General features: G+C 43.6%; 1 protein-coding gene across 1 annotated transcript in view; it reads right to left on the reverse strand.

The window, feature by feature from the left end:
• LOC143288096 (atrial natriuretic peptide receptor 1-like) overlaps window positions 1-10972 on the reverse strand; it is a 41547-nt gene extending 30575 nt beyond the window's left edge. Inside the window, 4 exon segments of the mRNA XM_076596381.1 lie at window positions 648-934; window positions 4428-4586; window positions 7861-8064; window positions 10252-10972. Of these exon segments, the coding sequence (XP_076452496.1) occupies window positions 648-934; window positions 4428-4586; window positions 7861-8064; window positions 10252-10849 (1248 nt within the window). The 5' untranslated portion in view covers window positions 10850-10972.
• Window positions 10973-12500: the final 1528 nt, after the last annotated feature.

A 12500-nucleotide genomic window follows, 5' to 3' on the forward strand; every position in this document is an offset into this window, starting at 1 on the left:
CACCACACAACACCAACACCACCACAACACCAACACCACACCACACAACACCAACACCACCACAACACCAACACCACCAACACCACCACCACCAACACCACCACAACACCAACACCACACCACACAACACCAACACCACCACCAACACCACCACCACCAACACCACCACAACACCAACACCACACCACACAACACCAACACCACCACAACACCAACACCACCACCACCACCCCACACAAAAATAGTCACCACAACCCACCTTGCTATCAGCGGACACAGAACCATTGCCAGACCCCACACCAACACAACACCACACCAACACCACACCAGTACCACACCAACCCCACACCTAAACAGTCACCACAACCCACCTTGCTGTCAGCGGACACAGAACCATCGCCAGACTCCACACCAACAGAACACCACCCCACACCAACACAACACCACCCCACACCAACAGAACACCACCCCACACCAACACCACACCAGTACCACACCAACCCCACACCTAAACAGTCACCACAACCCACCTTGCTATCAGCGGACACAGAACCATTGCCAGACCCCACACCAACACAACACCACCCCACACCAACACCACACCAATACCACACCAACCCCACATCTAAACAGTCACCACAACCCACCTTGCTGTCGGCAGACACAGAACCATTGCCAGACTCCCCCACACTCCTCTCCATCCTCCCCCCTGCACCCGCCACGCCCCCGGCAGCAGAGGAAGTGTGAAGCATGAAGTAACCAACGAGGAGGATACTTTTGGACAGAGAGTAGCGGGACTCGAACAGCTCTTCCGCCTCAGCCCACGTGCTCAGGCTCACGTGCACGATGACGTAGCTTTCTGACGTCATGTCCAGGCGCCCCGCGGCCTTGAGGAGCTCGAGGAAGACGCCGTGAGTGCAGCAGGACACCAGGACTGGAAACGTGAGGACATGGAGTGTCATGGGAAGTAGCAACATCCCCGTTATATAGGAGAAGGTCACTCCACTCAGTTTCATCCCACCCTTACCCCCGAAAACGGAGTATGGCTGCCTATACGGCGGGGTTAAAAACGGCCATACACGTAACAGACCACTCATGTACATACGAGTGAACGTGGGAGTTGGAGCCCACGAATGAAGAAGAAGAAGAATAAGAAGATCTCACCCTTTACCTACTCACATGTGCACACGCACACACACACACACACACACACACACACACAGTGTCCGAGCATTTGTGTTCAATTGTGTGTGTGTGGGGGGGGGGGGGGAGGGAGTGTGTGCGTGCGTGCGTGCGTGCGTGCGTGTGTGTGTGTGTGTGTGTGCTTGTTAGTGTGTGTGTGTGTGCGTGTGTGCGCGCGTGTATGTGTGTGTGTGCGTGTGCGTGTGTGCGCGCGTGTATGTGTGTGTGTGTGTGTCTGTGTGTGAAATAGAAATGCAGTTGTGTATTTCTTTATCATAATATTCTTGTATATATATGCATTTTGTTGTTGCTTTTTGTTTCTTCTCTCACTCTCTCTCCTATATATATTTTTTTTCATTGATGGCTTGATGTAAAAAAGCAATTGTTGCTTATTCAATTTACCGTCATGAAATGAAATCTTGACTTGGCTTGACTTGACACGCACGTATGTACACACGCACACAAGCGCGCGCACGCACACGTACACACACACACAGAGGAAGGCTCACACACACACACACACACACACACACACACACACACACACACACACACACACACACACACACACACACACACACACACACACACACACACAGAGGAAGGCTCACACACACACACACACACACAGAGGAAGGCTCACACACACACACACACACACACACACAGAGGAAGGCTCACACACACACACACACACACACACACACAAGATTGCTTTCAAAAACTGACTAGCGCATTGGGTTTACGCGCAGGTCAGGTGTCTTTCCTCTCACAGAATAAACAAATAAATAAATAAATATATAAGTAAATGATAGATAAATAAATGAATAAATAGATAAATAAATACACAAATAAATGAATAAATAGATAAATAAATAAGATAAAAGATGTGATGTAGCGTATTTGAATGAGTCAGAATCCATTGATATATATATCCTTGAAACTGAAACTGAAACTCATTGAATCAAGCATCATATTCTTTTCAGATAAAAAAAAAAAGAGAAAAAGAAATAATCAAAGTGCAGTCTGTATGCCAGTCAGTCTTAGTCACCTCTTTTCAGTCAAATATGTTGTTTAAAGAAGTCAATCATTCAGTCAATCATGCAGTCAATCAATCAATCAATTAACCACTTTTTCCGTAAAAAAAAAAAAAGGAAAAAGAAAACAGCTAGATAGTCAGTTTGTATTTGTATTTGTATTTCTTTTCATCACAACAGATTTCTCTGTGTGAAATTCGGGCTGCTCTCCCCAGGGAGAGCGCGTCGCCATACTACAGCGCCACCCATTGTTTTGTAATTTTTCCTGTGTGCAGTTTTATTTGTTTTTCCTATCGAAGTGGATTTTTCTACAGAATTTTGCCAGGAACAACCCTTTTGTTGCTGTGGGTTCTTTTACGTGCGCTAAGTACATGCTGCACACGGGACCTCGGTTTATCGTCTCATCCGAATGACTAGCGTCCAGACCACCACTCAAGGTCTAGTGGAGGGGGAGAAAATTTCGGGGGCTGTGCCGTGATTCGAACCAGCGCGCTCAGATTCTCTCGTTTCCTAGGCGGTCGCGTTACCTCTAGGCCATCACTCCACATGTTCTCTCCAAGTATTGTATTGAATCGTATTGTATTGCATTGTATTGTATTTGTGTTGCATTGTATTGTATTGTATCATATTGTATGGTAATACGATTTCGTCACAGCAGATTTCTCCTGTATTTGAATTGGTGCTGCTCTCCTCAGGGAGAACACGTCGCCACAGTGCTGCAGCATCTACTTTCTTTAAATTCATTTGTGTGTCTGCAGGTGTGTTTGCTACACTGTCAAAGTGGATTTTTCTATACAATATACAGGGACAACCTTTTTTTTTTTACGTGAGGTAAATGCATGCTACACACAGGACCTCGGTTTATCTGGTGCATGTAAAAGAACCCACAGCAACAACATTGTCTTCAAAGTTTACCCATCCATCTACGCATCTGTCCACTCATCTACGCGCTTATACATCCTTTCACTCAAGGCCTGACTAAGCGCGTTGGGTTACGCTGCTGGTTAGGCATCTGCTTGGCAGATGTGGTGTAGCGTATATGGATTTGACCGAACGCAGTGACGCCTCCTTGAGCTACTGATACTGATACTGTTACATCCCTTGAAAGGTTACAAAGTCCATCCATCCATCCACACATCCATCCAACCATCCACCCATCCACGCACTCGTATATCCCTTCAAAAGTTACATGACAAACAGTTGGGTTTTTTTTTCGGTCCTGTAACGATAAAATGATGGCCCGTTTCATTTACTCCTGAAGCGATTGCGAACTGTGGTCCATCTACACACCTATCCATTAATCCATCCACGCACTTATTTATCCCTTCAAAAGTTACAAGACAAACAGGACATTCGACTTGCAAAACACAATCGTCTCCAATTGGAACGGCGATGGCGATCAACAAAACTGAAAGTCCACAATCAAATCTTCCGAAAACAACACACTGTCCATGCAAAAATTTATCAATCAGACATGTCAATCTTGCTACTGTCAATTGCGGCGCATCAGTTCCATCCGGAAATATCTGTCCATTGACGCAACATCTTGTTCGTTTCTCTCATTCTCTCTCGCCTTGACTACTGTAACTCTCTATTGTCTGGTTTGCCTGCTTCATCCATTCAGTCCCTTCAGCGCATACAAAACTATGCTGCCTGACTCGTCCTCAGAAAGAAAAGATCTGAGCACATCACTCCTCTTTTGCAACATTTCCACTGGCTCCCTATTTCACACAGAAAAAAGTACTAGATCAGCACTCTATGTTATAAATGTATTCACAAATCTGCCCCTTTCCTATCTCTGTGGCTGCCTCCACCTCTACACTCCATCTCGCTCACTACGATTGGCTTCGGATCCACTCTGTTTACGCATACCCAGATTCAAACACTCGACTGTTGGCCGCCGTTCTTTCTCTGTCTCTGGACCTTGCAATTGGAATGAACTTCCTCTTTCGCTCGTCAAGTCTCCACACTCAGCTCTTTCAAGTCTGGCCTTAAAACCCACCTCTTCCCAATATAGCCTCCCTTCCCTGCCTCTTCCTTGTCTTCAGTTTCTCCAGTTTTAGAGTTATGCATGCGTGTGAATGACTGGTGTGAAAGCGCTTTGATTTGTCTCTGCACAAGATTCAGCACTATATAAATACCATTATTATCATTATTATTATTTTATTTGGTTACTGTAACGATAAGATGATGGCCCGTTACACTTACTCCTGAAGCGATTGCGAACAGTGGAGAGCACCTCATCCACAGAGGAAGCGTTCCCAGGGATGAACCTCAGGTGCCTGGCACTGACGGGGCTGTCATCCAGCAGTGGGGCCATCACCTCGTGCAGACCACTACAGAAGTTTTCCTGGCTGAAGACTGTAGCTGGAGAGAACATACAGGAATATTTTATTCAGATCAGGCCACAGCCCCTTATCTGAAGAGGGCATGATCATATGACCGAAAAACGCATAGTGCTTACAATACTAGCCATTATCATATGACCGTAAAACGCATAGTGCTTACAATACTAGCCATTATCATATGACCGTAAAATGCATAGTGCTTACAATACTAGCCATTATCATATGACCGTAAAACGCATAGTGCTTACAATACTAGCCGTTATCATATGACCGTAAAACGCATAGTGCTTACAATACTAGCCGTTATCATATGACCGTAAAACGCATAGTGCTTACAATACTAGCCATTATCATATGACCGTAAAACGCATAGTGCTTACAATACTAGCCATTATCATATGACCGTAAAACGCATAGTGCTTACAATACTAGCCGTTATCATATGACCGTAAAACGCATAGTGCTTACAATACTAGCCATAATCATATGACCGTAAAACGCATAGTGCTTACAATACTAGCCGTTATCATATGACCGTAAAACGCATAGTGCTTACAATACTAGCCATAATCATATGACCGTAAAACGCATAGTGCTTACAATACTAGCCATAATCATATGACCGTAAAACGCATAGTGCTTACAATACTAGCCATAATCATATGACCGTAAAACGCATAGTGCTTACAATACTAGCCGTTATCATATGACCGTAAAATGCATAGTGCTTACAATACTAGCCATTATCATATGACCGTAAAATGCATAGTGCTTACAATACTAGCCTTTATCATATGACCGTAAAACGCATAGTGCTTACAATACTAGCCGTTATCATATGACCGTAAAACGCATAGTGCTTACAATACTAGCTGTTATCATATGACCGTAAAACGCATAGTGCTTACAATACTAGCCGTTATCATATGACCGTAAAACGCATAGTGCTTACAATACTAGCCATTATCATATGACCGTAAAACGCATAGTGCTTACAATACTAGCCATTATCATATGACCGTAAAACGCATAGTGCTTACAATACTAGCCGTGAATTCCAAACAAATGTAAATAAAAATGAAATAAAAATGAGCACAAATAAGTACAAACAAAATGAGCACAAACTAAACACATGGATGTATCCTAAAATTCTAAGTTGAAGGAAAATGCAGCAGCCTCAAGTGGCCAGAGAGACAAAGAGAGGGAGAGACAGAGACAGAGAGACAGAGACAGAAACAGAGACAGAGACAGAGAGAGACAGATAAAAAGAAAAAAAGTTGAGGTTGTATTTTGGTGAAAAAGGGTTGGGAGAATGAGAGAGAATAATAAAATAAACAATTCCATAACAGCAGTTGTGAATTTAGCACAGTGCCTTCCTTTATGCATTATGTCTGCTGCTAATTCAAATATGATAATGAAATGAAAACAGGACTACAAACAGCCCATATCTGACACCTCTTGTAAGACGTATAAAATTACTCAGTTGGTCATCACATCTAATTCTTATTTTAACAACACTATATATATATATATATATATATATATATATATACTCTCAATGAAATTAAAATGTTTTCCACTTACTCCAATTTGATAAGAATGGGCCATAATAAATTTCGATTGACTGAATCAAATGCAGTTTCAAAATCAATACAGCCACAAAAAGTTTACGGAGAGCAAACAGAGAAAGCGCGTGATCAACTGCTGAGTACGTTCGTTTAAATCCAGCTTGATGTTGTCGGGTTATGTTATTATATCCTGAATGTTCTTGAAGCCTTTGGTTAATAATAATGCTAGATACTTTACTATTGATATTAGAAAGTGAAATACCTCTGTAAGTTTTGGTATCATCTACATTACATTTTTTTTTTAAAGTGGAAGAATGATAGAGTGACACCATTGTTCATGAAAGGCACCTTTATCAAACAAAACATTCAAGAACAAAAGAAAATAAATTCACGCGGTTTTTTTGTTTTTTTTTTTTCAATTTTCTAATAATGTCATCGTGACCTACTCCTTTTCGACTTTTTCTTAAAATATTTGTCTAATCGCAACTAAATCTTCTCGTCGAGAGATTGGACGATTCATATTTTCAGTATCCACTTCTGGTACATCAGACTTATCATGTGGTAAATCTTTATCTGCTACTGTGTTGAAGTATTCAAGCCAGTCATCTACAGCTGATTCATTCTTTCGGTGCTTCCTCTTAGATAAGATCTTATTTACATATTCCGGAAACTGTTTTAGTCCTCAATAATAGCAACTTATCTAACATGTTTTTTGTTTGTTTGTTTTAAACTGTTTTTCTTCTTTATATCTAACATATATTTGTATTCTCTCCCAGCGTTTAAACACTTACCATTGTTATCTTAATCTAGTGTTCCACGGCATTTTCTAAATAGCCTACGTACAGTTCGTATAGTACTCCTGCTTTCCTCATCAATTCAGCTTCATGATAGTTACTGTTATCCACCCTGATACTTTTTCCCCATGCATGCCGCACACTCACGGATACAATCACTAAACAATTTCAAGGCATCGTCACCGTTAACATCAATCAGTCCAAAATGCTTATGCGATTTACATGACGTTATACTTCACATAACTGTCTGCAAAATTCTTGACTATGTTCATCACCCCATTAAATTTTTTTTCCTATGATTTGCACATCATTACTTTCTCTTCGTTTGAATGAATTATTAGTTGACAATGCAATACCCAATAAGCAATGCAATAATATTCGACGGGAAAATGATCATTCTCAAGTTGGTTACCCAGTTCACACAGGTCACAAACAAGATAATAAAGGTCATGAGATAAACTAATCATTCACACTGCATCCGTAGAGAGAGAGAGAGAGAGAAGGGAGAGAGACAGAGATTCCCCCACACACCTTTTCGCCTTCCTCCCGTCCTCCAAAAGTGAAATGATAATAATGATAATGTTACAGAAACAGAAAAGAAAAAATGGCACGAACAGGGCACAACAGAATAGGATAGCACCTCAAATATCACCACGGTATATGAGTATGTACTTCCCGAGTATTCCTGTGCTGAAAATCAAAACCGAAACTAGGGTAAAAGCGCAATATATTGCCAAGAACACACGACGCTATTTCATTATTGTTGTTGTTGTTGATGACTATTATTCTACTCATTCTTTTTTTTCTTCTCCCCTCCCCCCCCCCCCCACAACAAATCACCCAAAATCACACACACACACACACGCACCCACGCACACACACACACACACATATACACACACACACCAACGCTATCACCAAAGACACTAACCGATCGTGGTCCAGTGGAAATGTTCCAGGGTCCGCATCACGGACTCTGCAACACTCTCGAACCTCCCGAAACTGCTGATGGCCAGCCTTCCGGCCTCCCCTCGACCTTGACCTTGACCCTCCAGGTCATGCTCAAGGTCAAGGCTGTCGAACAATGGTATCCAGGTGACGACCGGGCGGCCTATGATGCTGATGATGTTGGCAGCTGCAACATGCCAGGACTCAGTTTCATTTCACGGAGAATGGCAAAGCATGCGGGACTGGTCCAAAACTACTGTACTCTGCTGCATACCTGCTTTCAACCACTTGAGTGCCGTTGTACGTATCACCTACGTGCATGGAACCGTCAGTGATGACGTTATCAGAAACAGCAAAATAACTCTGGAAGGCTGGAAAACTCACACAATTTATCTAGAGTGGTATAACTCCAGACCGCTTTCTCAGTTTCAGGCTGAATGTTTGGGACTGATTGTTCCATGACTTGAAACACCTCTTTTCACTGTTTCTTCCCCGGCGCTGAACACTGAAGGGGTGAAAAGGAGTCGGAGCAGATGCCTGCCCTGCCCTACGGATGAAGCCAACACGCTGGGCCATGCCTGGAGTCATGGTCATGGTGAAGTTTGTTGGGGTCTAAATGACTACGTCAGTGTGGTCAAGCTATTTATTTATTTATTTTATTATTATTATTATTATTATTATTATTTATTATTTTTATTTTCTATTTATATTATTATATTTATTATGAATTTAGTAATTTAGTTATTTATTTAGTTTAGTTATTTGGTTATTTATTTTATTTATTTATTTATTTTTCTTTTTGTGCGCTTATAGTTGACTTCATCAAGTTTTTGCGCCTTATACATATTATTATTAGTAGTTCTTTTTTTGTGTATTTATCTTTTTTCTTCTTTTTTTTTCTCAAGGCCTGACAAAGCGCGTTGAGTTACGCTGCTGGTCAGGCATCTGCTTGGCAGATGTGGTGTAGTGTATATGGATTTGTCCGAACGCAGTGACGCCTCCTTGAGCTACTGAAACTGAAACTGAAACTAACAAAGACTCAGTGTTCTTGCTAAAAACAATCCTCCAATGAACTGTTGAGAGAGGGAGGGAGACAGAAGGGAAGACATGGACTGACTGACAGCATTGCAGAATGCTCTGGAGGCAGCGAGACAGAGGGAAAGACAGAAGAAAAACGGGTGGACTGACTGACAACAGTGAAGAATGGACGGGAGGGAGCGAGACGGAGTGGGGGGGTGGGGTGGGGGGGGGATGGCGGAGGGGGCGGGGGGGGGGGGGGGGGACGAAAAAAAACAACAACAAACTAACGAGGGACTGGGTGACGTCATTGCAGAATGGACAGAAAAAAAAAAACAAAAAAAATTGCAGAGACACCGGACTTTGAGACACAACCGACAGACCGGGAGGACTCTCTTGGTCAGGTCCTCAGTGTAGCGGCCCAGTGACTCTTCTTTCTCAGGGTGGTGGGTGAAGAAGAGAAAAGAAGAATACATGAAAGAACACACATAAAAACGCACACACGCACGCACGCACGTACGCACGCACACACACACACACACACACACACACACACACACACACACACACACACACACGCTCGCACAAACAAACACACAGACACAGACACAGCCATACACAAACACACACACACACAGAGCCACACACACGCACAAACGCACACACACACACACACACACACACACACACACACACACACAGAGCCACACACACGCACAAACACACACGCACACACACACACACACGCACACACACAGAGACGCACACAGACGCACACTCTACGTGATCAAGAGTACCGAGCTCTTGTTAATACATCCACTCTTAATAGTGGAAACAATTGCCATCATCATCATTATCATCATCATCATCATTACCATCATCATGATCATGATGATCATCACCATCATCATCAAAACCATCATCAATATCATCATCATTGTCGTCGTCGTCATCATCATCATCGTAGTCTTCGATCTTGCCGTTCGAGTTTTTGTCGTCATTATCATCATCATCATCATCATCATTGTCGTCGTCGTCGTTGTCATCATCATCGTTGTCGTCGTCGTCGTCGTTGTCGTCTTCACCATCATCATCATCACCATCATTATGATCGCTGTCATCGTCATCACCACTATCATCGTCGTCATCATCGTCATCATCATCATCATCTTCTTCTTCTTCTTCTTTGTCGTCGTCGTCACCATCATCATCATAATCATAGTCACCGTCCATCACCACCACCACCATCATCATCATCGTCATCACCCTGACCGTAATCGTCATCATCACCATCATTATCATCATCATCATCATCATCATTATCATCGTCGTCGTCATGACAGCAGCACTGACTGACCGGCAGCACAGGGCGGACCGATGACCACGTGCACACTGTCCAGCGGCGTGACGAAGGCGGCCCGCAGGGTGGACCTCAGCGAGCAGTCCGTGGACCTCACGCGCCCCTCCACTGCGCATGTCTCCTTCAGCACGGCACGCGCCACGGACAGCCCCGAGTTCAAGGTCGCCCACAGCGTGTCGTTGTCACCCAGCCGGAAGTACCGAAGGTTCTCGGGGACCAGGATCCCGACAGTGCACGTCGTGTTGGGCAAGGGATGTCGGACTGACGTCGGACCCACAGTTGTTGCTGTCGTTGTTGAAAGAGTTGCCGTGGAGCTTGACAGGGTCACAACACTTGCTGGAAGAGTCAGCGTAGAGTTTGACGGTGACACTGCACTTGACGATGGAACTGAAGCGTTGGTGGTGAAGGGAGATGGGGAGGGGGGTAGGGTGGTGGTGGAAGATGTTGGGGACAGTGGTGAGGAATTCACGTCGCTGCATGCCGTCGACAGCAGCCACGCCGTGATTAAAAACACGGATTGCAGCAGTCCACAGCTGACGCTGTCGCCCGTTGCCATGTTGAAGAGACCGGTGTGATGTTTGAGATTCTTAGACATTATGTAAAAAATGAATAGAGACGAAGAGGTCCCCAAAATGGCTATAGTGTTGTTTTTTAAATTAATGACTCATTTCAATTGTTGTTGTTGTTGTTGTTGTTGTTGTTGTTGTGTGTGTGTGTGTGTGTGTGTGTGTGTGTGTGTGTGTGTGTGTGTGTGTGTGATCTGATCGCCTACTGAGTACTTTTCTTGTGTGGGTGGGTGGTGGTGGTGGTGGGGGTGGGGGAATGGGGGGTGGGGGCTCGGTGTGTGTGTTTGTGTGTGTGTGTGTGTGTGTGTGTGTGTGTGTGTGTGTCCAACGGCACAAACTGGCTATTTTATCACCACGGATGAGTTCTTTGCTGTTTTTGTCTTTTCTGTTATTTTGAACGTCTTTGTTAGATACAGATAGACCATCACAGCCATACTGAAGGTACATGCATTTTCATGTCACCATAACTGATGCTTCGCAGGGTCAGTTGAAATGCTGATGAAAAATGAGCTGTTGATTTTTGTTAACGGGAACAGGGCAGCGTCCAAAGGAGTCTTTTTTTTTCGCCAAACTGTTCTTTTTCTTCTAATTTTCAGACAGCCGACTGAAAACGGAATGTTTCATTTCCTGTATCTCATGATTCTGATCTATCAATTTGAATGTGTTTCCTGTTTGGGTTTTTTTCCCCTCTTGTATTCGTTTGCATATAATGAATATTCATTGTCCGTTCAGCAAAGTTCTTTTTGATTATTCGTCAATGTTAGTTTATCTGTTCATCAACATTGGTTTGTTATTCACAAAACATTAGTGTTGTATATCTATCAAGGTTCGTTCCTTTGCTGCGGCGGGGATACGGCCATGTGTTTAGTTCGGATTTATCCGTCTGGAACACACACACACACACACACACACACACACACACACACACACACACACACACGTGCACACACACACACTCGCACGTACACACGCACTTACACACACACACACACGCACACACGTACACACACACACACACACACACACGCACGCACGCACACACACACACACACACACACACACACACACACACACGTGCACACACACAAAGACACACACTCACACGCACGCACACACACACACGCACACACGTACACACACACACACACACACGCGCACGCACACACACACACACACACACACACACACACACGCATACACAAACACACACACCATTACGTTATTTTGCACAGAAATAACCGCTATGATTTTACAGATGATCAGGCAACAGGGCTCATAAATCATACATGCACTGATGGTAGATGAGTGAGCTAGCATCATTTCACAAGCATTCATTCACTGATTATTACGTCTTCATTGTCTTTATACATGTAGGTGTAAGTGTAACTGAAATGTACGTGCGTGAATCCGAACACACTCGGTAAAGTTCGTATGTGAGTGAAGTGAGTGATATCGTGTCAGAGAAACAGCTTTGGCTCAAGAGCAACATTTTTTTGATAATGCCAAGAAGAAGCTGATAAACTATCGCTGTGTCGGAAAGTTATGAATGGAAGAACCGTTCCCGTCTTATAGAAAAGTAGGCCAGCCTTTTCTGTTGCTGAAACTGGTACATGGAGTTATTTGTATATATACCGACGTCTACATTATGTGGGTGTATAAATGACTCACAAGCAGTTTTCA

This window comes from Babylonia areolata, chromosome 12 (genome assembly GCF_041734735.1).
Source record: "Babylonia areolata isolate BAREFJ2019XMU chromosome 12, ASM4173473v1, whole genome shotgun sequence".
In the NCBI taxonomy this organism is placed as follows: Eukaryota; Metazoa; Mollusca; class Gastropoda; order Neogastropoda; family Buccinidae; genus Babylonia; species Babylonia areolata.